General features: G+C 38.9%; 1 protein-coding gene across 1 annotated transcript in view; it reads right to left on the bottom strand.

Moving 5' to 3' along the window:
* Positions 1 to 27,489, bottom strand: part of ptprua (protein tyrosine phosphatase receptor type Ua) — a 245,213-nt gene that overhangs the window by 15,681 nt on the left and 202,043 nt on the right. Inside the window, exons 17-24 of the mRNA XM_063010511.1 lie at positions 26,345 to 26,417; positions 26,164 to 26,240; positions 17,100 to 17,136; positions 9,478 to 9,575; positions 8,898 to 9,014; positions 7,568 to 7,722; positions 4,362 to 4,497; positions 3,225 to 3,374 (exon numbers count right to left, since the gene is read on the bottom strand). Coding sequence (XP_062866581.1) covers positions 3,225 to 3,374; positions 4,362 to 4,497; positions 7,568 to 7,722; positions 8,898 to 9,014; positions 9,478 to 9,575; positions 17,100 to 17,136; positions 26,164 to 26,240; positions 26,345 to 26,417 — 843 coding nt within the window. The remainder of the gene's footprint in view (positions 1 to 3,224; positions 3,375 to 4,361; positions 4,498 to 7,567; positions 7,723 to 8,897; positions 9,015 to 9,477; positions 9,576 to 17,099; positions 17,137 to 26,163; positions 26,241 to 26,344; positions 26,418 to 27,489) is intronic.

The raw sequence follows: 27,489 nt of genomic DNA, 5'->3' as shown, positions 1-27,489 counted from the left end.
TTAAAGCTGTGTGTTATTTACACTATATACACGTGGATGCCTCACCATGAGTTTGTTAGATGTGCCAGTCCTACAGGTAAGCCACAGGTACTATTTAAAGTACAGCTTGCAGCTTTAACAGCCTCCACTCCTTTGGGAAGGCTTTCCAACCTATTTCAAGCATACACGTGGAAAATTGTGCTCATTTAGACACACACAAAAGAGCCGGCACTAATGTTGATTGAGAACTCTGGCTCACGCCCAGCATTCAAAATCCAATCGACGTTCTACAACTGTTGCTAACAGATGTAGCTGAAATATGACTGAACCCATTAATCTGAGAAATTTACTACATGTAGAACACGTGGAGCCAGAACGTTTATTGCTTTTGCATTAAAATAACAGTTTAAAAGCTTTTGAGATGTGAATTGGGGTTTAAAGGCCAAAAGCAAAGTAATTGCTCAAACTGTTTTGCACTCACCTCATTTCACATGATTTAGTGTCTCTCTTATTGTGCTAATTACTGGAAGATTGCTTTAATGAACCACACATTTTAATTTATTAAGGGTGATTTTAAGGATCATGGGCAACTTGTAACTTTACCAAGTGTTTTCTGTCTAGTACTGCCTGTGTGTGTGTGTGTGTGTGTGTGTGTGTGTGTGTGTGTTCTAGTGAATAACCTAAACTAGCCTGAACCCTGGGTCATCTGTGTTTTTATTGCTATTTGTCTGAACCTTTTATAGTTTATAATCAGCTATGCAGTTAAGATGCCTTCTAAGTAAAATATATAACACATGAGCAAAAGCTTATTTTATTTATTTAGAACCATTTTTATGCCAGATGCCCTTCCTGACACAACCCTTGCAAACCAAATCAATGCCACATGACATTACAGAACGTTGTGCCACATGACATTACAGAACGTTGTACCACTGAACAGTTTAAATGACTTTATGTATTTTTTATTTAACCACCCAGTCAACCAAATACATTATCAATAAAGAAAAACAATGAAATGTACCTATCCAATCTGAGAAAATGGAATTACGGGGAGAAAAATATTATTCAAGTGTGTGTAAACTTGCTGCTCAGGTGGCGCCAGCGCTAAAAACACGCTAGCACACCGGAGCTGGGATCTCGAATACATCGTATTGAATCTCAGCTCTGCCATCCGGCTGGGCTGAGTGGCCACATAAAAAATGATTGGCCTGTTATTCATATACAGGTGGGGTAGTAGTAAGCCGGATAGGGTCTCCTCGTAGCTGATGCAACTACGACCTCTGCTGGCTGATTTATGGCGCCTGCACAGGGGCGAGGAAGGAGTGCGTTGATCAGGGCGTGTGTCTCTGTACACAGTGCTGATCTGCATTAGCACTCTCCTAGTGCAGTTGAAAAATGCATACGGCTGCTGCCCACGTGTCGGAGGCGGCACGGGTTAGCTTTGTTCTCCTCATATCAGAGCGGGGATTGGCATTAGTGGAGAGAAAGCGTCATGCAATCGGGCAATTGGACGCACTAAAAGTCGCGAGAAAAAGGGAAAAAAATGCATACCAAAAAAAAAAGTGTGTGTAAACTTCAATTCGTGATTGTATACACTCAACCTAGTCATTACTGCAGCAGGAATACAGGAGGGAGGTTACGGCTTGTGTAGGAGGTCCTGAGAATTGTTTTGGATGCTGGATAGCATGGACCGTTGACTACATTAGCACAAACATTAGCCAAACATTATAGTGAATCTTCTTTTGGCTGATAAATGTGTATAATCTTCTTGTTCCAAAAGTAATTTGTTTGCAGGGGGACATATTTGAGCCTTTAAATGTCTCTCTTCTGAACTTATTAGTATCCCAATAGCTTGAATGAAATGTAATATAATAACTGTTACTTAAAATATGTACACTTTTTGTACAAAATCAGGTGTATCATCTAGAAAAAGCACCCAGTTTGTAGAATATATATAACATATAACATAAAATTTAAAGGTGTAAATAGAGTGTTGAATTGACAACAATAGAAGTAAATATATATATATAACATACATTATGTTGGGCATAACATTATGATCACTGACAGGTGAAGTAAATAACACTATCTCTTCATCATGGCACCTGTTAGTGGGTTGACAAGGGCCAAATTGTGATGGCTAGATGACTGGGTCAGAGCATTTCCAAAACTGCAGCTCTCGGTCTGCAGTGGTCAGTATCTATCAAAAGTGGTCCAAGGAAGAAACAGTGGTAAACCGGCAACAGGGTCATGGGCGGCCAAGGCTCATTGATGCACGTGTGAAGCGAAGGCTATATATATATATATATATATATATATATATATATATTTTATCTTCTGCTGCAGACCCCTTTCCTAAACAAGAAGGACTGTGCCTATTAGACACGCCCCCAAATATAAGTCCAGGAAAGCCACTGACCATCTCTTCCGCCAGACACAGCAAATCACGTCTGTGCAGTGCCCAGCCCCTCAAGAGCACATATTGTGGAAAAGGGCTATCCTCAGTTGTAACATGCACTAGGATGTTTCAAACTAGGTACACTATATGGTCATGGTCAAAAGTATCTGGACACTCTTTTTAATTATTACGTTTATAGGTTTCAGCCACATCCATTGCAACTGTATATACTGTATCTAATTAAAAGTCAAATTTGGCCTGCACCTGACCACAGGTCCACTGGACATATTTGGAATCAATTGGGAAATGTTTTGTAAGCAAGGCCTCAGTTACCAATCACCAAAACCCTATCACCTAAGAACTGGGTCTCAGTTTCTACATATACACCATATAGCCAAAACTTGTTGAACATCCATTCCAAAACCAAAAGCATTGTGTCTGGGAATTTGTGCCCACCTGTAAGTCAAGCACTGATGTTGGACGAGAAGGCCTGGCTTACAATAAACATTACAATTTATCCCAAAAGGGTTCATAAGGTGTTCAGTAGGATTGGTGCCATGGTTCTGTGTGAACCCTTGGGGTTCTTAAAAGGTTCTCGAATTCATGCGTTCCTCCGCTAACTGTCAATGGTGCCAGCACAGAGACTGGGGATAATGGGGAACTATGTGTGACTCTCTCATGCAGATAAAGATTTGATATGACTAGATTAGGAAAAAAATATGCACTGTCAACAATAGGGGTGGCTAAAACAGCTAAAATAAATAATTAAAAGGGGTGTCTATATACTTTTGGCCATATGCTGTACATTTTACATTATTTTTCTTGCGCCAACGGCGAACGCCCTCACCTGAAACTCTTCTCTAAGCTGCGAGGTGTTGCTTTGAGTGTCGACCCTCAGCATGTCTTTATAGGTCAGCGCAAACTCGCCGACCGGGATGGAGGTCTCCCCACACAGACACGCCTCCAGAATGGCATCGTGAATAAACACGTATTGCTCCTGAAAGACAAAGCAATTAAAGATGTGAGAAATGTAACCCACATGTTTGATTTAAAACTAGCAGTAAGCACCCTGGAGGTACAGCTAATGTCAAAACGTGTCAAATCTGAACATGCAAAGTCAACAACACTTCTTGTTTTCTTTTGCTAATAAGTATATAGTGTTTAATGTTAATTACAGAGGCAACATGCAGTTTATGTCAAACACTTGCTTGTGTTTAGATTTTTATTTCATTATTTTTTCCCCTGACTACATATTTGCAATAAAAGGTACTTAGAAGTGCCCTGTGTTCCTCCCACTGAGCTACTCCTGTGTAGTAGCTCAGAAGGCTGTAAATTGAGATGGTAAGCTAGCCACTGCTTTATTTTGGTCAGGGTTGAGGCGGGTACGGATTCTCTGGAATGATGGGGTGCAGTGCAGTAACCAATTCTGGTCTCGGCCATCAGACGTAGCCAATCACGTCTGTATCTAGTGGCCTGACCAGCCAAAGTACCTCTAGGGATTTGAACCCTGCTTCCCAGGCCAGGTAGTGGGGTAGCGCAGTTTACCGCTGCACCACCTGAGTGGCCTTAATGGTAATAATAATTATAATAATAATAAGCACTTGGTAACACAGAGGTCTATAACCCTAGCCCTCTACGGTTGAGATCCCGGTTCAAATCTCAGCTGATGGGGGGCACTCTGTCCAGGGTAGTCCTGCTTTGCGCCCAGTGTTTACCAGTGGAACCTAACTCGCCATGACCCTTACTAGGATAAAGTGGCAGTTTCTATGAATAATAATAATAATAATAATAATAAAAATAATATACCCGAAATAATAATAATAATAATAATAATAATAATAATAATAATAATAACAATAATAATAATAATAATAATAATAATAATAATAATAACAATAATAATAATAATAATATATCCATAATAAAAATAATAATATACCTGAAATAATAATAATAATAATAATAATAACAACAATAATAATACCTCTGTTTGAATCATGTTGATGCGCCGTGAGCAAAGTGTCTTGACACAGTTGTAGATGTCCACTACTCCCTCACACTCCGCCATATCCAGCATCACATCCAGGACAATATAGCAACCTGTTCGTCCAGCGCCCATACTGCACACAAACCAGAATCAAACACATACACTACAAGTACTGGGACAAAAAGTACTGGGACGTCCCTGTGTAATTATTGAATTCATGTGTTTTAGCCACAACAATTGCTAACAAGTGTAATAAATTAATTATATAAAGGAAATTGTATGCTTTTAATGTTGCGGCAACAGTTTAGGGAAGGCCCCTTCCTGCTCCAGCATGACTGGCCCCTGACCTCAGCCCCACCAAACAGCTTTGGAATGAACTCAATTATTATATTATAAATTGAGGCTTTCTTGACCAACATCAGTGCCCAGCCATACAAATCTGTTTTGACTGAATGCTTCAAAGTCTTGTGATCCCATTTGTTTTATGAAAGGATATCCAACAAACTCATGGTCATGTGTCTAAATACATCTAAAGAGAGTAACTAGCATTTTTTTTGCTAAAAGTTAGCCAACGTAATTAGCCAGTGTATTAACAGTAACCATTTTTGGTTTTTTTTGCATAGGGTTGTGGTAAATCTATAGCCTAGCACAGGTTCACTGGGAATTTAAGTTTGGGATACATCATGAGCAGAGCTTTAGTTAATTCTGCAGTACGTTACACAACTTCCCTACAGTGACCTAAAAACAATCTGATCTACAGCATCATTTATAAAGGATTCAGAGAAAATATTTAGACCCCTTGACTTTTTGCACGCAAACCACTTTGAACATCTGTAGAGGGTTCTGAGAATGACAGTTCCCAGACATTTGCCATCCAGTTTAAGTCTGAGCTATGGCCCGGCCTGGCCTCTGAAGGACTTTCAGAGACCTGCCCTGAAGCCTTCCCTTGTTCTTTTAGCTGTATGCTTCAGATGATGTTGGAAGGTGAAATGTTAGCCAGTGTGAGTTTGTATGCACTCTGCAGAAGCCTTTTCCTGAATGATGTTCCTGTATTAATCAGTCCCTCAGTTCTTACCAGTCTTCCTGTCCATACTCCTGAGAAGCACCTCAGTATAATGATGCTTCCACCTTTTTTTGGCAGACATGCTTATGCTCTTATTACAAAGAATCAAAGAATCTCTTTCTTTAATATGCTGTGTAGGAAATTCCAACATAACAGTACCTTCCGTCCTGCTACTTGATTGATAAAAACTTGATTTATGGATTGCTGCAGAGATCTTCTTTACCTCCCTAACAAAGGCCCAAACTTGTACCCTTTTAACAGTATCTATCCTCTTCCATTTCAAAATGTTTAGGGCTACTGCAATCCTGAGAAGCCTTATTTACTGTTTAATGTTCTTTTTAATGTTCTTGCTCTGTTTTCATGACTTGATCCTGACAATAAAGTGTAAATTGTGGGCCCTAGTGGACCCACCTATGACTTTCTTTTTTTAAATATTTTGTTTATGCATTTTCTCCCTTTTTGGCACGTCCAATTGCCCGATTGCGTCATGCTTCCTCTCCACTAAAGCTGACCCAGGCTCTGATTGAGGAGAACGAAGCTAACCCACGTCCCCTCCAACAAGTGGGCAGCAGCCGTATGTATTTTGTCACCTACACTTTGACGAGTGCAATGTGGATCAGCACTGTGTACGGAGAGACACACCCTGACAGCACTCTTTTCCCGTCTCTGTGCAATCACCATCAATCAGCCAGCAGAGGTCGTAATTGCATAAGTTATGAGAGAGACCCTATCTGAACAACAGGCCAATCGTTGTTCATGTGGCCGCTCAGCCAAGCCGGCAGGCAGAGCCGAGATTCGATACGATGTATTCGAGATCGCAGCTCTGGTGTTCAGGGTGTGTTTTATCGCTGCGCCACCTGAGCGGCGGCACCACCTATGACTTTCTTAGATATGACCAATCATTTGGAACAGCTGGACTACAATTGATACATCATAAGAATACATAAACAGAATGCAACTGACAACAGTAAATGGCCTAAATACAATATACAATAATAATATATGTAATAATTATATGTAATAAATAATAATGATAATTATTATTATTGATATTTATTTATTTATTTCATTTGTATTATTTTCTGTTAAAGATTTTCTCCTCTTTCTTTCTTTTTTTTTTTTTTACTCAGTCCAGTCATGGATAATTGCAGCTTAACTCTCTTTCATCGCTGCCGCCACCCTCACATGTGATCGAGAACGCCCGACCCTAACTGACACGCTCACACCGAACGCTTCTTTTCACCCGCCAGGGACAGTGTCTCACAGAGGACAGTATCACACTGTGCAGAGAGCCACGCACTACTATCCGTGATCAGCCGTTCCCATACAGGAGCCTCGACCCCTCAGCAGAGGTCTTCATTGCCCATCTTGAATGTTCCTACCCGATCGTGTGTCTGTATGTGCTGTAGGTGCTGATCACGGCTGATGATGGAGCTGCTATTTGAACTCAAAAGCTCGCACTAGTGGGCTAGCGTGTTTTACATGTTTCATTATGGGTGATTAAGTGTTACAATTCTGTCTATTCACAATTATATCCAGCACACAGATCATGAGGTCTAAATACTTTCTGAATCCTTTGTATTTGTATGAAAGCTGTTAAGTCACTAAATGCTGGGATCAGTTACAGCATAAGACCTTTTTTGAAAGCTGGTATTCGAATGAATCATCACTGGTGTGACTTGGATCTATAGATGTGTTAAGAAAAGGAATTCAGTTTAGTGTGAAGTCTTTATAAAATGTGGAAAAAAGTGTCAAAAAGGAATAAGAGCAAATTACTGAAGTGCCTAAATGTCTAATTTAATAATAGCACATTATAGTTTATTGTATTCATTTTTAACTTGACCTGAATTTCACTTACATAAAAACTTTGCAATAATAGAGACTGCAATAAAGTCTTTCCCCTGCATGGACGTTCATCTATACATGTCCAGGCACTGCTTATAGACTCGAGAGACTGAAGCCATTAAATCGAATCGAAAATCAAAAAGCCTATATTTGGCCCAAGTCATTCCAATATAAGCCCCCCATGTCTGTTAAAAATTAAAACCTGTTAAAACCTAACAACCTACGACAAATAAAACAGACCCATCATGCCATCTCAAAGCCACAGGAAATATCTGTTGTTTATATATGAGCTTACCTGCAGTGTACGACCACAGGTCCAGCATCAGGAGGTGTGGAGGCTTTGACACGGCGCAGGAAAGCCAGCAGTCCCGTGGCGTGATAGGGCACTCCGTGTTCCGGCCACGACGTGAAATGGAACTGGCACACCTCATGTTTGGCTGGATAACCTCGCTGTGGAATATAAAAAAAAGATTTGCAAAAAATAAATACATTGATAATATGAATTGGAATTGTTTTAAATGAGAAAAAAAATCAAAGCATATTCACGAAGCTTTCTGGGCATGTTTTTGTCTTTTGCTGATGTGTTACCAGATTTACTGGTTTGTTTTTGTTTTTGTTGGCACATTTTCAGATTTGGTAATTTTGTGTTTTTGCTGGTGTCGTCTTTATATTTGCTGGTGTGTTTTTGCTCCTGTTTTTTTTTTTTTTTTTACATTTGGTGTGTTTAGACTTTTTGCTTATGTTTTCACATTTAATGGTGTGTTTTTGCTCTTGGGTTTGGTTTTTGTTTTTTACTAGTTTTTACTTTTGTAAGTGTTTGATGGTTTGTTTTTACATTTGCTGGTATGTCTTTACTTTTTGGTGTTATTACATTTGATAGTGTTTTTACATTTCATCGTGTTGGTGTTTTTTACTCTTGGGTTTTTTTATACTTGTTTTTACTTTTGCTAAATATTACATTTGATTTTTTTTTGGTGTTTTTATTTTTAATGGTGTGTTTTTGCTCTTGGGTTTTTTTAATTTTATGGTGTGTTTTTACTTCACTAGTGTTTTTACATTTGCTGGTATGTTGTTACTTTTGCTAATGTTATTAGTTTCGATGGTTTGTTTTTACTGTTGCTGGTGTTCACATTTGCTGGTGTGTTTTTGCTCTTGTTTTTTTTTTACATTTGATGGTGTGTGTGTACTTTTGTTAAGAGTTTTTACTTGTGATGTTTTGTTAGTGTTATTACATTTGATGGTTTATTTTTACTTTTTGTTGTTTTTATATTTGACGGTGTGTTTTCTCTTGTTTTTTTATTTTTATTTGATGGTGTGTGTTTACTTTGCTAGTGTTTTTACATTTCATGGTTGTTGTTTTTTTTACTTGTTTTATTTTTTTAGTGTTATTAGATTTAATGGTTTGTTTTTACTTTTGCTAATTATTACATTTAATGTTTTAATGATATATATATATATATATATTTTTTTTTTTTTTACATCTGCTGGTGTGTTTTCGCTCTTGCTTTTAATGGTGTGTTTATACTTTAGCTAGTGTTTTTTACATTTGGTGTCATTTGTATTTTTCTCTAGTGAATATTAAAATAAAACTGTATATGCCACTTTAATTAAAAAAGATTTCTAACCCGCTCCATGGCAAAAGTCCGGACTGTATATTCAGCCAGAGTTTCAGTCTTTAGGAGAGTAATTTTGATGTCTCCATACAGCTCGCTGTCATCAGGCCAGTACTTGCAGCATTTCATCTGCAATAAAAACCACACAAATACATTTAATAAATATGCAAACATAACCTGCTTCTAAGAAAACATCACCTGAACTAGCTCTAAATCATCCTGAATCAGAATTATAAGTGACAAAATGCGGTGCATGCCAGACACTGTAATTAGGAACGTGATTACTTTAGCAAACGTTCACAGTGCGGTCTTCACCAGAGCTCTCTAATTTCTCAGTTGTCAATTAAGACTCCTAAACGAACGCAAGCTGTGCCAAATTGCACGGGAGTCTGAAAGCTGAGAAAGAAAGTGCTCAGGCACGACTGGGCTCGGAATGCATTGTCTTCGTCGACTCGCTTGACAGTTACTGTGAGCGATGTAGAGAGAGCGGAGAATGATGAGAGCTGGCTCGACTCGTGTAATGGATGGCGCTCATTAAGTGCTGTAAAATGAGAACCGGCCACAAATAGGGTTATTGGTATGCCATACTCACCCTTCCTACCTCAACAAGCTTGGTGATCATCACTATGCTATAGCAGTTTTCCTGCCATACCATCCTCCAGAAATCGTAGATCATGTCCTGCTTGGGCCCTGCAGACAGCAAGAAAGGGAACTGAGCTGGAGGAAGACATGATGTGGGGGGAAAAGATGAATAATTCAAGTGCATTAAGCTACATCTAAAAATATATAAATAAAGGACAATAGTAGTAATAGTAAATCATGTGATCATCATGCCTGGTACAATGCATACAATCTTGGCCACACTGAGATAAGGGATCTGAACCTGACAATCTTTCTATCTCCTTGGGGAAAGAAAGGCCATCACCCAATCCCTCAGAACAGCATTCGTACTGTATATCCCTACAGACCAATCAACCCAAGTTCTACTGCTGCCCACATGGAACCCTTATCCACTTGAGCCTTTAAAGCTTTTGCTTGAAAGTGTGGTTCTACCATCAAAGATAAATATTGATATATGGACAGTAGATCATTGGTAGGTGGCCATTTTAGTCAAAGTCTGTTGGACCAATAATTAAAAAAATATTTATGCTGTGTTTTGGTGTGTCCCATCTTGCAGAGTAAAAATAAAAATAAAGAAACTGGTTCAGCAAGTCAATAAAACTTTATGTACATTAGCTTCCAGATACTTCCCAGAAAAATCAAATGCAGCCATAACATTAAAACCACCTCCTTGTTTCTACACTCACTGTCCATTTGATCAGCTCCACTTACCATATAGAAGCACTTTGTAGTTCTACAATTACTGACTGTAGTCCATCTGTTTCTCTACATACTGTTTTTGCCTGCTTTCACCCTGTTCTTCAATGGTCAGGACCCCCACATGACCACCACACAGCAGGTATTATTTAGGTGGTGGATCATTCTCAGCACTGCAGTGACACTGACATGGTGGTGGTGTGTTTGTGTGTGTTGTGCTGGTATGAGTGGATCAGACACAGCAGCGCAGCTGGAGTTTTTAAATACTGTGTCCACTCACTGTCCACTCTGTTAGACACTCCTACCTAGTTGGTCCACCTTGAAGATGTAAAGTCAGAGATGATCGCTCATCTATTGCTGCTGTTTAAATTGGTCATCTGCTAGACCTTGATCAGTGGTCACAGGACGCTGCCCACGGGGCACTGTTGACTGGATATTTTTTTAGGTTGGTGGACTATTCTCCGTCCAGCAGTGACAGCACTGCTGTGTCTGATCCACTCATACCAGCACAACACACACTAACACACCACCACCAAGTCAGTGTCACTGCAGTGCTGAGAATGATCCACCACCCAAATAATACCTGCTCTGTAGTGCTCCTGTGGGGGCTCCTGACCATTGAAAAACTGCATGAAATGGGGCTAACAAAGCATGCAGAGAAACAGATGGACTACAGTCAGTAATTGTAGAGCTACAAAGTCCTTCTATATGGTAAGTGGTGCTGATAAAATGGACAGTGAGTGTAGAAACAAGGAGGTGGTTTTAATGTTATGGCTGATCAGTGTATATTGATAGCACTTTGTATCATTTGGATACTAGAGAGCACATCCAGACCCAAAATTGTGGTCTGGTACATCCAGTTTGCTTTACTTATCCTTAAGATGTGTTCACAACTCAACTGGAGTCGACCTGATGCTATTTGAAAAGGCACACGTCTTGGTCTATAAATGCTTGCAAATGAAGTGAATTGTCAGGACACAAACAAAGTATTGAAGTTCAAGGAATTGTCTGTGGGTCTCCCCAATTAAATTGTGGTACTTTGTCTATATTTAAGGCTTTGAATGTTCCCAGGACCACAGTGGCCTCAATTATTTTGAAACAGAAGAAGCTTGGAACAACCTTGAACCTTCCTAAAATTGGCTGCCTGTCCAAATTAGGAAGCCAGGCAGAAATGGCCTTGGTTAGAAGGGCAAGGAAGAACCCGTTGATAACTCTAACAGCTCTGGACTTCTTAGAGACTTCTTGGTGCTATTCAGAGAACAGGACCGTGTTTGACCAAATCATCAACGGAGGGCACTGTACATCACACAACAGAATTAAATAGTAGTAGCAAGCTAGCCAAACGCATATATTACCTATGAGCATTGTGCTATTAAAGATGTGTGTTTTATATCCACAAAGCAAGCATTCATTAACTACTGGTAATACAATGATGTTCTCTTTGCTCTACAACTTGACATGTCCATAGATGTCATCACTGGTTCGGAACCTGTTTATTTTGGGGTAGAAATTGGATGAATGAACATGACCTATTCCACCTTGGTAGAACATTATGGCAAAGTGGCAAGATGGAAGTCACTTCTGAGTAAGAAGCAAATGACCGTCTGCTTGGGGTGTGCTAGATGAGGAAGGACTCTGGCAACATGAGAAAAAAAAATACTTTAATAGGCTGTGATGAATAGTAGTCAATCAGCAGACTATGGGGACACCAAAGTAAAAGACTGGCAGAGGTCAAAGATGACTCTCGACTGAGACCGCCAATTCATTAGAATGTCACTCAACAACCGAAGGGTGACGTAGGTAACTCACAAAAAACAGCAAACTGCAATGGAAGAGCCAGGTTGTGGTTTGCAAAAGACCATAGAGATCAGACCATAAATGACTTGAATAAGAAGCCTGGTCAGGCATAGACCTGGGACACCTACAAGCCAGCATTTGTGCTATTAAAGATGTGTGTTTGTATCCAAAAAAGCAACCATTAATCAACTATGATGTTCTCTTCGCTCTACAAGTTGACATGCCCAAAGATCACGGTGATCACGGTTCAAATGGAACAGAACCTGTTCAACGTTGATCAAAATTGACTGTATAAAAGCTTCAAAAGTGCTGTCAGAGAAGGGAGAACCTGTTGGATGGACAACCATCTCTGCAGCACTCCATAAATCAAGGCTTTATGGCAGATTGGCGAGTAAAAGGCAACATGAGGAAAAACATACTTTGGTAGGTTGAGATGAAGAGTGGTCAATCAGCAGACTTTGTGGACGGCAAAGACCCACAGAGGTCAAAAATGACTCTCCACTGAGTGGGATGACCACAAATTAATTAGAATGTCACTCAACAACCGTAGGGTAACGTAGGAAACCACAAAAAACAGCAAACTGCAGCTGAGTAAAAGTACATGGTTAGGATGGTTCAAATCAGGCTCCTTGAGGCACAGCTGAAGTCTTGCAATGCTACAAAAAATAAGCAAAGAGGAGCCAGGTTGTGGTTTGCAAAAGACCACAGGGATCAGACCATAGATGACTTCAATAAGGTTATATTCTCTGGTAAATCAATTTTTTTGCTCGGCATGACGCCTGGTCAGACAGAGACCTGGGGGACCTACAAGCCAGTGTCTCATACCCACTGTGAAACTGTGAATCAAGCAGATTTGTCTTCATGAATCAGTCCACGATCAAGACTACTCTAAAATTGCTTTCTTCTGCTCTGGCAATGTTCCCTATATTTGAGGATTTTTTTTTTTCTTCCCAGCAGGACAATGCTCCATAACACACAGCCAGATCAATCATGGTGTGTATGGAGGACCACCAGACTAAAACTCCATCATGGCCAGATTAAGCTCTGGATCTGAACATTGGATTCCCAACCTTGGGAATGTGAACCTAAGATATTTCATGTTTTGTCTCGTCAACTTCATTTCATTTATTAATAAACATCCATTCCTGCATTTCAGGCCTGCAACACATTTCAAAAAAAGCTGGGACAGTAAAGCATTTACCACTTTGTAATGTTGCCATTTCTATTCACCACACTTTTTCACCATTTCCACTGTGTGATGGTCCATCCTAGATGCCTCCAAGCCCAGAGAAGTCGACACCACTTCTGGACATGGTTAACATAGGGCTTCTTTTTTGCATGTAACACTGTATTGTAGAGCTTCACAAAGGTTTTCCAAAGTAATCCCTCACCCATGTGGCTATATCAGCTATTGTTGAGTGGCGGTTCTTGATGCAGTGCCATCTGAGGGATCAAAGATCACGGGCATTCAGCTTAAGCTTGCGCCCTTGGCCTTTACGCACTGAAATTCCTTCTGATTCCTAGAATCGTTTAATGATATTATGCACTGTAGAGGGAGAAATATTTAATTCCTTTCCAATCTTTCTTTGAGGTACATTGTTTTTAAACATTTCAATCATTTTCTCACACATTTGTTGACAAACTGGAGATCCTCTGATTATCTTTGCTCATCAAAGACTCAGCCTTTCCTGAATGCTTACCATGATTACAATCACCTGCTTGGAATCACATCATTATTTAGTTTTTTCACCTCATTACTAGCGCTAAATTGCCCCCCTCCCAACTTTTTTGGAATGTGTTGCAGGCAGGAACGGACAACACATAAAATATCTTGGGTTCAAACTGTCTGCAATGAAATAAGTCAAAGTAAATGTAAGGAAAACTGCATTTTTATTTTATTTGCATTTTCCACACTGTCCCAACTTTTTTCAGATTTTCTGATTATCTTTTAACCATGGGTGTATGAGGTAGGGATTCGAAATGTCCATGTGCATCCATTCCAGCGTCCTTAATTCCCCATGATAACTTTTCTGTATTGAGATTTGTTTCTTAAAACCTGGAGCTACTTCATATAACACACGTTCATAAATGTTTTAGAATGTAGCTCAAGGCTAGGTTTGAGGATCCATGTTTGGATAAATCTGTAAACTTTCTTTCCCTGGCTCTGAGAGCTCTCCTCCCTTTAGTCGTTCTCTTGTATCCATGCCTTTTTTCCACAACAGTTGATTTTACAGCACGTCAGCTTTGATTTAACACGGGTGATGGTGGAGGCACCCCGAGGCCAAACAATCGCAGGTCTTTTCAGATTCCTCACAAAAGATGAGGTTAGGAACCTCAAGCAAGTTCCCTCAGGCTCAGGGGCATGCGCACAACTGTGACTGTGTCCGTTGTCCATATTCACCGTTGGCACAGAATTTCTACTTGATATTCAGATTCTGCAGCATCATCATGTCATTAATATGAGATTTTTAGCCTTTAGTTCTATCCTTTAATGGGAGCAAATGTCAAGGGCCAAATACAATTAAGAGGAAAAGGTTGTATCTCTCATAGCTTCAAGCGCTTCTATGCTGTGATAAAAGTTTGGAAATATTTAAAAGAAAGGAGCTTTCTATGAACCTGAAGGTCTCCAAACTTGATTGGAAGATGTTGGAATACAGCATCTACCCGAGTAATCAATCATTTTCAAAGAACAAGCAGATACACCAATCAGGTATACCATTATCTACATTATTTCTACACTCACTGTCCATTTTATCAGCTCCACTTACCATATAGAAGCACTTTGTAGTTCTACAATTACTGACTGTAGTCCATCGGTTTTTCTTCATGCTTTTTTAGCCTGCTTTCACCCTGTTCTTTAATGGTCAGGACCCCCACAGGACCACCACAGAGCAGGTATTATTTAGGTGGTGGATCATTCTCAGCACTGCAGTGACACTGACATGGTGGTGGTGTGTTAGTGTGTGTTTTTCTGGTATGAGTGGATCAGACACAGCAGCGCTGATGGAGTTTTTAAATACCGTGTCCACTCACTGTCCACTCTGTTAGACACTCCTACCTAGTTGGTCCACCTTGTAGACGTAAAGTCAGAGACGATTGCTCATCTATTGCTGCTGTTTGAGTTGGTCATCCTCTAGACCTTCATCAGTGGTCACAAGATGCTGCACAAGGGGTGCTGTGGGCTGGACATTTTTGGTTGGTGGACTATTCTCAGTTCAGCAGTGACAGTGAGGTGTTTAAAAACTCCAGCAGCGCTGCTGTGTCTTATTCACTCATACCAGACACACCACCACCATGTCAGTGTCACTGCAGTGCTATGAATGATCCACCACCCAAATAATACCTGCTCTGTGGTGGTCCTGTGTGGGTCCTGACCATTGAAGAACAGGGTGAAAGGGGGCTAAAAAAGTATGTAGAGAAATAGATGGACTACAGTCAGTAATTGTAGAACTACAAAGTGCTTCTATATGGTAAGTGGAGCTGATCAAATGGACAGTGAGTGTAGAAACAGGGAGGTGGTTATAATGTTATGCCTGATCTGTGTATATACCAGAGACAACTTATCTGGCATAATTATGTAGTCATTATGTAAGGAAAAAGAGTTTGGTAAATACTTCAAACCCAATTCCAGAATAGTTTGGACAGTAGGAAGTTGTTAATAAAAACAGACAGCAATGACTTGCAAATTTCATTCAAATAACAAGATAAGATAATGTTCCAAATATTCTCATTTCTATTTATTTATTTTTTGCATATATAGGCTAATTCTATGTTCCAATAAGTTGGGTCAGCCGGCTGGCCGCCTACACGCAGACATAATTGGCTACAGTCAGCCGTCTGGGAGGGCAGAGGGAATGTAATTATGGCTTCGCTGGCTGGTAGATGGCGTATGCACAGAGACGAGTGTCAATAATGATCCGTGCTGGACAGTCCGTATGTGATCCCTTGGGCAGGTGAAAAATAAGTTGTTGGCAAGTGCACATGTGTCTGAGGGGGTGTGTTAGGTTTAGCCCTTATGACCCAGGGTAGGAGTATGCAGCAGTGGAGGAGAGATACAACTGGGTAATTGGATGTGACTAGATTTCTGCTGTCATTCACCGACCAGGCATAACATTATGACTACTAACAGGTGAAGTGAATAACACTATCTCTTCATCACGGCACCTGTTAGTGGGTGGGATATATTAGGCAGCAAGTGAACATTTTATCCTCAAAGTTGATGTGTTAGAAGCAGGAAAATGGGCGAGCGTAAGGATTTGAGCGAGTTTGACAGGGCCAAATGTGTGGGATGTTCCCGATCTGCAGTGGTCAGTATCTATCAAAAGTGGTCCAAGGAAGGAACAGTGGTAAACCGGCGACAGGGTCATGGGCGGCCAAGGCTCATTGATGCACGTGGGGAGCGAAGGCTGGGATGTGTGGTCCGATCCAACAGACGAGCTACTGTAGCTCAAATTGCTGAAGAAGTTAATGCTGGTTCTTGCATAGCTGCAGACCAGTCAGTTAGGAACGTGGTCATATTGTTATGCCTGATTGGTGTATATTCCACTTAATAAGATATCAAACAGCCTGGGTTCATATTAAAATAGTTCAGGTGCTTAACACATGCAAAATGTTGCTTGGAATTGTCTTGCTGAAACAAGCAGAACTATTCCTGAATAACAGGTTTTTAGGTGGAAACGGATGCAGCTTCAAAATGTGTATGTGGCACTTGGGCATCTTGCTGGCACCAGTAATGCTATGACATACCTATGAGAACCAATGGCTTTTAAAATTTGCTTTTGTAACAATCTGGTCCTTTTCTTCTTTTTTATTGTTTAATTGCTTGCTTGTGTATGTTTGTGGCCTTTATTTTTCCTATACTCCTATTGTTCTACTTTGGTTAAGCATCGTACAAATAAAGTGCATTTTTAATTCTTGCAGGTGCGAAGCTACACCTGGCACATCTGTGGCAAAGCACAACCTGTACTTTTACAGAGGCGGCAGGTCTAAGTCAATTAGAAGTCAATTAGTTATAATTTTACTGATTTATGAATGTATGGTTACTCTACAAGTAATGGTAAAGCAAAAGTAAAAACAAAAAACAAACAAAAAAACACTTACCTTGAGTGGCAATGAAATGGTTGGAGCGTTGATATCCCTGAAACAATTAAACAAAATATATTTTAGATTAGTAGAGAATGGAATATATGGACAAAAGTATGTAGACATTTCATAGCAAAGAACCACCTCATCACCTTTAAGACTATAAGAGCTATTTTGGGCAGACTCTTTACAACAATTTGGATTGTGTGTGTAAGAATTTGTCAAAAGGCACTGACGCTGGAGGAATAGTGGTGTGCGTAGGGCAGTAGTGGGTCAGTGGTTAAGGTACTGGACTAGTAATCAGAAAGTGGCTGGCCAGTTCAAGTTCCTATTTGAATACATTTCTACGTTCTATTTTATTATTTCCCAAACATTTTTCTCATGGCCTAATACATTCAGAATTGAGTTACATAAAGTTTCAAAAATATTGAATCTCAGGCTTTACTGTCCAACATCAGTCCCTGACCTGACCAAAACACTCTTCTGACTAAGTAGGAAAGCCTTTCCAGAACAGTGGAAGCTTTTATGGCTGTTAATGCCCATGGTTATACTGTAGAATAGGATGTCCAACAAGCTCATGGTTAGGAGTCCACATACTTTTGCTGCTATACGTACGACTTGAAAAGTATGGTTTGTCTACCATATTTTAAAGGTCACTGAGAACTTTAGCAAGACCTCCACTGCCAGCATTTGACTGTGGAAATTGCACTGCCGTATGTTTGATTTTATGCACCTGTAATCAGTTGGTGTTGTTTAGGTAGTCACAACAAGTTCACTTCATTAGATGCATGTCTTGATGGACCTGTTCCAGTCAAATGTATTTTTTTACCCTAATTGTACATATTACCATGTTCCAAACTTCCTCAGAAAGCAACATTAGCATGAGATCCATATATCAGCAGCACCGAGGATTGGTGTACATGGCCAATGACCAGTTAAAGCACCAAGAGCACAATACTATTGGACTTAGGAGCAGTGGGAATTTTTAGATTAATAAATTAGTATTGATTGTGGAAGAACTCCATGTATGTATTTGTACAAGATCATGTTCACAAATGAATTTTATGAATTGAAATGTATCCCTGTTAAAAGCTGAAGAAATTACAAACCATGTTTCCGTTTCTGACACTTTATAAAACGCACCAAAACAATAATCTGTAATTTCCTGTTCCTTTTTTGCTTTAATAATAGCTTGTTTCTTGAGTTTTTATTACCAATTCAGGCTGTAGCTTATGGATTTGTTTCTTTTTTATTTCTAGCTATTTTACTATCTGCCATTAATGTGGTTTGTTATTTTTCTCTTGAAGCTGGATTAATTCCAGGGTTACACCTGGCAGCTCTGTTGCAAGACACTCAACACCGTGTTACTTAAGTGCTTGTAATTTTGATATGAATGTGACCTTTACAAATAACACAAAACCAGCCCAAAAATTACCATCTATTTTACACACCATTTTGCAAAGCAAACCACCATTGGCAACAATTCCACTTATTTTCATTCCATTCATTTTCCCAACTCTCGCTTTCTGGCAGAGTCTGGAGGACCGAAAACTCCCCTGTCAGTCTCCTGCAATGTTGCGCCATTATTTTTGTGAACATTTTCCTCGCCATTCAGTCCCCAGTCATTCACACACAAAAACACATCCTTATCCAGCGCTCCAGTTTCTCCATACCATTTGAGCATAACACGCACTGAGCTGAGGGATGAATGATGGCACCGACGCGCCAACACTGCGACGCTCGTTCCCACGGGTCTGTGCTGCAGACGGTTAGACTCCCCTGGGCTACAAACGGATATTACACGTTTTTCATTTTCTATAGGCGCTGTAACACTGGCAGCAGGCAAATCTAGAATGACACGCGTCTCGCGTTGCATGTCGCATGACAGAAATAAATGCAAACGCAATCAGACAAATCTGCAATCAAAACTAAAATGATTTAACACCGTTTTGTTACTTCGCGCGGCCGGGGTAATTCGACTCGGACTGATCCCCCGGAGTTTGCAATTTGCACTGCAATTTGCTAAACAAATGCAATTTGCAAAGCTGGTACATTAGCAATTTGTTTTGCAATCTCAGCTCAATTACAAACTTCAGTGCCTGAAATGAAAGAGAATTAAAGTCGACATGCAATATGGGCATAAATTCACATGACATATAGTGTATGTATATTTGACCATCTGCTTGTTGGACGTCCAATTCTGAAACCATTAGCCTTAATATTGGGTTAATCATGTGCATCTGTAACAGCCACCACTCCTCTGACACGGCTTTCCAAAAGATTCTTGAGTGTCTTTGTAAGAATTTGTGCTTATTTAGTCCAAAAAGCATTCGTGAGGCAGGCAATGATGTGACCTGAAAAGTCCTGGCTTTCAATAGATGTTCCACTTCTCATAATGTCCTCAATGCGGGTTGCCAAACCATGTCTTAATGGACCCTGATTTTCAAAACTGTTGCCAAACATATAATGTGTTTTATGTAATTTTATTTTACACATCAGATATTTGGGTTCTTATCCCATTTTCCTAGGTTTTAAATGAACTTTTAAATGAACTATTGTGAAGTGGAAGTACACAGGTGCTGTTTTAGTTCTGAGATTGGTTTGCCAGGCGTAATGGGTCATTTGCTGTTGTTGGGTATTTATTTATTTATTTCTATTTCTATTTCATTACATTTTGCACTAGGGTCAATTTCTGCACAGTGTACTATGTGTTTCAATAGTCATAATTCATTGCATCTTTGTGAACTCTTGTTGGTGTCTACACAGTTGTGTTTTGTGCTGTTATACACTGTCGAATCACATCATCATGACCACTTCCAACTTTCGACAGCTGCAGCGTGTAGCTCATAAAGGAAGTCACGTTTTGTGAGCTGGCTTAGTGGGTATATAAGGCAAATGGCACTCTTAACTAATTTGGGCATGAATCCATCCTTGTAGATCACGTACACCCATACATGCCGATTTGGGATCTTCCAGCAAGACAATGCAACATGTCAGACGGCTAGAAATGTCCCACATTGGTTGGAAGAGCATGACCAAGACTGAACCCAATTGAGCATCTGTGGGACCACCTCGATCGTCGTGTTCACTCTATGGATCCTCCCTCCAGCAGCTGTGGGATGCACTGCAGTCAGCATGGCTCCAGATACCTGTGACAACCTACCGGGACCTTACTTAGTCACTCCCAGCCCGTCTAGCTGCTGTTCGTGCTGCACACGGTGGTTACTCTGGATATTAGCTGGTGGTCATAATAATGTGACTCGATAGTGTATATGAAAAAATGATTTAATCCTAGACACTAATGAACACACGTCCTGCCTTCTTAAATCCACATGCATGTATTTAATCCCTTCTTCTCCTATCTGTGTCCTACTTTTTATGGTATATATAAATGCTACATCTATGTTAAGGATTACACATCTTATTAGAACTAATGGTTGACTCACAGAGCTTTAGCATAGCATAAATAAAACTAGCTTGATGGAAAGAAGCACCCTATAACTGCTTTGAGACACTATTCCTAATACTAATGCTTGTCTGTGGTAGTTACATTGCTCTATAGTTCATTTGTGTACCTGGCAGAAAGTGACCACATACTTAATACAAGTTCATATTTCAAATCATAATCTGAAATGTAATGATTTAACCCTACAACTGCCCACAGTTGTCACTGTTGGGCTAGTAAGCAATCCATAAACTGCAATCACAAACATTAGTTATTTTAAGTAGAAGCATCTGCTCAGTGGCAAAAAATATTATTAAAAAAATATTATAATGTAGCACAAAAATGTTTTTAATGTTGTGAAAACATAAAGCATGAAACCAATCTTGGTATAAAAAATGCAAAGCAAATAAAATCCTAGTAGAAGAAAAGCACAGCCTTCAAGAAATAAATTACAGAATTGGCCAGCTGCCCCCCTTGTTCGCACAGTGGATGTAGTGTGGTACAAAAAGATGCCACACAAAAGCTCTACGCACAACCCACATATCAAAATGCCTCTAAAGTGCCTTCAGCTCTGAATTCAAGAGATAGCACTCCATAGCATTTCCCACATGGCAATGAAATTACAAAATTAATCAAATTAGTACAATAAAGCCAATTTTGAATATTGGTTTTTCTCCATTAGTACACTAAAAGCCTAAATAACAATGTTTAAGTGAAATTGGGTTATGCAACAATACAAGAGTATAAGAATAGGTTCACTTCTAAATGATTTAAAAACAAGAAAATTAAGGTTTTGGTTGTGGCCGACTTAAAGTCCTGACTTAAACTTAATAGAGACACTGTGGTAAGACCTTAAATATGAAGCTTATGCTCAAAAGCCCCTAATTGTGGACCAATTATCAGAAAGGTTTGATTGCAGTTGATTGCAGTTGCTATTGAAGGTTAAGGGCCTTGCTCAAGAGCCCAACAGCAGCAACCTGGCAGTGGTGGAGCTTGAACAAGCAACCTTTTGATTACTAGTCCAGTACCTTAACCACTAGGCTACAACTGCCCTATATTTAGTTAGTATATTTAGTTAGGGATAGGTATGTGTGCAATTCAAAAGTTCTGTCCCAAGTCTTTATAGATATTAATTAAAATGATTATGTTGCAAAAAAACTGGTTAATTTTCTTCAAAGGATAACATATTTAAGCATTTAAAAAAAAAGGATCCAAGGCAACTGACAATTATGTCCAAAACAACCCAAGAGACTGATGGTTGAGGGGTTTGTTTAAGGGCTCAAAAGTTTCAGCTTGGTGATGGGGTTAAAACCAGCACAATCCAATAACAAGTCCAGTACGTTGACCACTGAGCTACCACTACCTAAAATATAGTCAGGAAAAGAATGAGGACTCCCTACTTAATTATCAAGTTCAGTCATGGCATTTCAATAAATATATTTTTGGACATGTTTGCAAACTGAAAGCTAGACTTGTTCTTCTGGGGTGCAGGCATAAAAGGAAATAGGGACGCTGGACTCTCATAATTAATTTTCTGGAGTTTTCCCATGTGCCCGAGAGAACTACGAGTGCCAGAACTATTTGAACAAGTATAACTTTCTTATTTGTTTATATTAAACGTAGTTATATTTTAGTTAAACCTTTTAAAATATGGACAAAAATATCAACTAAACATTATTGTTATCAACCAAACTACCCCTCCACCTCAACATCAGGAACAGACATTCTCTTTGTAATATTATTCAGGCTCTGGTAATCAATACAGGAATTTAAGGTCCTGTCCTCTTTGCACAATCAAGGACAATTGCCATCTTATAAATTCAGCTTTTGAGCCACTGAAGAAGAGTGAAGCAGGGGGATGGATAGAAGACAGCTTACATCACCTTGTTCAGGCACTTTGAATACTAGGTAATGCCTTTTGGGTTTATAAATGCCCCTTCTGCATTCCAGTGGTTCATCCAAGGGGGCTCCTTGGCACTCCATGTTGGTTTACCTAAAGGGCAGTGGACCCAGCCAAGATCAAGGCCATCACAGTTTAACCATGGCCCACAAAGGTCCAGCTGGTCCACCAATTATTTGGTTTTGTCAACTATTTTTAATGGTTCATCAAGAACTTAAGCTACAGAGTAACTACATAGTACAAACCTGCTAAAGCCTAAGATAGTTTGCTGGTTAAAGCTTGATTGGAAGCTAACTGATTGTCCAGCTAATCTCTCAGCCCAAGATCTATGTTCTCCTGTGTGCACCTAAGTCTTATTGTAGTTTTAGTCCCCTTGCAGTTGATTTGTATAAAGTAAGATTATTAATTAAAAATAATACATTAATAAATAATAATAAATAATAAATTGCTTGTATTTATGTATGCAGGTTAGCTTTTGATCTTAATAATGCTTAATGCCTATGCTTAATAATGTTCTGCAACTCAGTAGACATGACTGGACAAAATGAGATTTAATTGACTAATTTAATTTATATTATTGTTTTTATTTAAATTAAATTAACTGATGTGGCTAGAACCCCTAAAACCAATAATTAGACACAGTTTCCAGATAATTATAGGTTTTAAGGTGTATACAATAACCTAGGCAAAATACACGTATACCAAAAATGCAAATAATCTATTTTCTTGGGACAAAATGTTGCTTAATTTACATCTAAAAAGCTAAAAAAAAAAAAGCGAAATCAAGACACACATGACAGAGGCCATTTAACATCTAGAAATCTAGCAGATGAAAAACACAGTCCAGCATGTTGTGAAAGAAGAGAAATTATAACATAAGGAATAGAGAGGGTTAGAAATGTGATAGCATACAAGAATACTTACTTCCCTGTTTATCCGAATCTAAAAATCCCAAATAAAAAAAGGAGAAAAGGTTGATGGGGGAAAACAAAGGGAGGGAAAGAGAAAGAGAAAACAGATAACTAATTAAATAGATTAGAAAAGAAGGTAAGAAGGAGAAGAGAAGTTCAGACCATTTGTAGGAGATACAGTATTCACACTATGATTGAAAAGGAGCTACAGATTACTACACAATATAGCTTACTGCAATTTCAACTAAGAAATGTTGAGTTGATTTTAATTGAGCCCAGTGTAACTACTGTACATTGTAACCCCCCCCCGAAAAACAAACAACTATGGTTTGCTAGAGGATGTTTGTTGGTTCCAGCTTGCTTAGGCTGTTTTGGCTGGTCCACTAACCTAAGATAAAGTTTAGCTGGTCACTTTATTTGTCCAGCTGGTCTCTTTGCCATAACAAACCAAACCAACAATTAAAACCCTTTTAAAACCAACAAAGTAGCTGAGAATGACCAACACTTATTATTATTGTTATTATTATTATTATTATCATTCACTCACTTTAAACCACTTATCCTAATCATTGGCGTTGTGGGGGATGGGGGTTATGCTGAAGCCTATCCCAACTATCAATGGGCACAAGGCACAAAGAAACACCATGGACAGGGCGCCAATCTATTTTTATTACTCACTCACTCACTCACTCACTCACTCATTCACTGTCTTAACTGTTTATCCAATTATGGTTGCGGGGGTGTGCTGGAGCCTATCCCAGCTTTTCAATGGGCGCAAGGCACACAGTAACACCATGGATGGGTGCCAGTCCATCGCAGGGCAGACACACACACACACACACACACACATACACACACCCATTCACCTATGGGGCAATTCAGTGTCTCCAATTAACCTGACTGCATGTTTTTGGACTGTGGGAGGAAACCGGAGCTCCCAAAGGAAACCCATGCAGACACGGGGAGAACATGCAAACTCTGCACAGAAAGGACCCAGACCGCCCTGCCTGTGGACCTTCTTGCTGTGAGGCGACAGTGCTCCCCACCGAGCCACTGTGCCGTCTATTATTATTATTAATATTATTGTTATTATTATTATTAATTAATTATTTAATTATTCTTATTGTCATTTTTATGTTTTTTTGTATGAAATTTAATATATTAAATATTGTTTTATTATTATATAAAAATACAAGTGGTTTCTTTACATGGTTAAACAATTTAAACACTTGATTTAGACTATAGAACAATTAAAAAAAAAAAAAAAAAATGTTTAATAGTCACAAAATAGTCAGACTTTTTGTAGTCAGGTGCATCATGTCTGCTTTAATTATCAATAAAAAAAGTGTTCTGATTTTTTTTTATTCAATTTAAGTCTACCTAAAATAAATTGGTTAAACATACTGTAGTTTGAAAAGACACCTAGGTCTATAAGGACCCACAATTTGCACTGCATTTTCTGGAGAAAAGAAAGACTGTGGATCCCAATTTGTAGTTAATCATAGATCAAAGCAAGGATACAAAGCTTTGTCAAATTTCTAATTTGTTTTGAGTGTTCCCAGGACCATCATGCAATCACCCTACAGGGGTGTAACCATTACTAGCCCCAGCAATCCTTAATAAAGCCCCAGCTTTGCAAGATCACACAGAAAACACAGAGATATGAGGAAGAATAAATATATAGAAGCTGGGTTGCCACTAGTGCCAGCTACTCCATCCACCAACAATGACAATTCAAACTTTGGAAAAAGAAAAACAACTCAACAAAGAATGACAGGCATGGCAGGAGGGCGTGTCTATTGTCATGATTATGACAGCATCATGCTATAGGGTTGATTCTCAGCAACAGGAACAGGGAAAATGGTGAGAATGATCCACAGATCAAAGTTGATTGGACTTGTTTTCTGTCCTAACATTGCAGTGCAAACTGTGGATATAGATTTGTGGAATTAAATATAATTTTAAGAAATCTATATATTTTTATATTATTATTATAATTTTTTATATATATTTTTTGGTTTATGCATTTTCTCCCCTTTTTTTACCACGTCCAATTGCCCGATTGCGTCATGCTTCCTCTCCACCAATGCCGATCCCTGCTCTGATTGAGAAGAACGAAGCTAACCCACGCCCCCTCCGACATGTGGGCAGCATGCCGTATGCATCTCATCACCTACACTTTGACGAGTGCAGTGCAGCTCAGCGTTGTGTACGGAGAGACACACCCTGAGAGCACTCTTTTCTCATCTCTGTGCAGGCGCCATCAATCAGCCAGCAGAGGTCGTAATTGCACCAGTCATGGGAGAGAGACCCCATCTGGCTTAGTCCCGCCCATATCTGAACAACAGGCCAATCGTTGTTCATGTGGCCGCTCAGCTGGCTATCGATACGATGTATTCAAGATCCAAGCTCTGGTTCCAGCATATGTTTTTACCGGTGCGCCACCTGAGCGACTCATATTATTTTAAATTGCAGGATTGTTGCATAGATCATAATGAATAAGGCCTGATGAAAGCCTCTGTATGGGTGTAAAAATAGCATGTACAGGATTAAAAAACATTTCTAGAGGAAGGAATGGCAGACTCCAACCGGATATCATTGAAGCATAAAATCCCTTTAAAAACAATCATCTTAAGAAAGAGGAGTTGACTCAGTAGTTACTCATCTTTTACTTAACTTTATTTCCCCTTTAACCCCTGCATTCTCTATGTATTTATATTTATTCATTCATTAATTTTGCAAACAAGAACAAAACATCCAAGGTGGAAGAGCTAAATAATAATGGCTTATATACTGAATGAAAAAATGAACAAAAAAATAACTCACATCAATGTAGTTGGCATTGACATAATCAGAGTTGGGGTCAGCCAAGAGAGAGTGCATTTTCACATGATGATGATCGTCTAAAGTGAATAAAATATAATCACAATATAGTAGAATTAGCACCAAGGTTGAGCAGATCTTTAACAATGGGTTACACTGTGACTACAAAAAGTGTAATACTTACGAGCCAGCAGGGTATCATGTCTGCCTTTGGTCTTTTCTTTCTTTTTAGTGACATCCCAGCCATCAAAAAAGCTCTAAGGAAAAAAAAGCAGTATTAAATTTAATGCAGTTTGATGAACTTAACCTACCAACAAAGAAGGTTATTTTATTGTTTTACAAATACTGTAGAGTAAACAAATGCTGAACTATTGGCTTATCTATTTGCAATAAATGTGCTACTTTATAAATACAGTACAATGAGATGTCGGATTGTATAGAATGCAAATATGTGCATAGAATTGGCTGTGTCTGAGGGAGGAAGGTTCAGATAAGTAATCTAATTCCTAACACTGTAATGGTGACTTTGACAGTTTGGGCCAGGATTAGCCTTGACTTTAACTAGTAAGTGTCTTGACATTTATACAAGATGTACAATTTCTACAAAAGTTGATTTAAATAAGTACTGTCCCTTATAAATAACAATAAGTAATAAAATAATAACCCCATTGCATCAACACCATTGTTAATACGAGTAGTGCAGTAGGTTCTTACAAATGTGCAATAATACTGTTATTTTGTACATGTGCAATACCTTTACTGTATAAATGTGAAACCTATAGCACAGATACACTTGTTATACACTTTATTTATATATTTCTACAAACTTTTAGATATTAATATTTTAAGGACTTTTGTTGTTGTTGTGTATTTCACCATTGTTGTATGTGCATGTGTCAGGTATGTTCTTGTTTTCCAAGAAGTTGCAGAAAATAAATTTGTTGTGTTTTATATACAATGACAATAAAGGCATTCATTCATAATTTTATCCATTTTCAGGTGTATTAAATCTGTGTTTACACTAGTGGATGGCAAGCTACCGTTTTTTATGATTTGTATCTTATGGGTTTGATCCATTTTTAGTAACATCACTATAATAATAATCAAAAAACCTCCAAGTCCATTATTGTATTCTAAAATGTATGATTCTTATCATTCCAGTCATATATGTTTTATGTCTGTTATCAAATTAATAATATATCTAGCAAAAATGCTTAAAACAGACAATATTGTCTTGTACATAGTTCAAAAAGAAATCTGAAACACTACTTTAATTTGTACCAGTTGTTTGTGTCTGTCATGCTTCCCACTGAAGGCACTGTCCCTGTA

The sequence above is a fragment of the Trichomycterus rosablanca genome, chromosome 2 (assembly GCF_030014385.1).
Source record: "Trichomycterus rosablanca isolate fTriRos1 chromosome 2, fTriRos1.hap1, whole genome shotgun sequence".
NCBI lineage: Eukaryota > Metazoa > Chordata > Actinopteri > Siluriformes > Trichomycteridae > Trichomycterus > Trichomycterus rosablanca.
The sequence above is the reverse complement of the archived record's forward strand: the minus strand, read 5'-3'. Positions and strand labels throughout refer to the sequence as shown.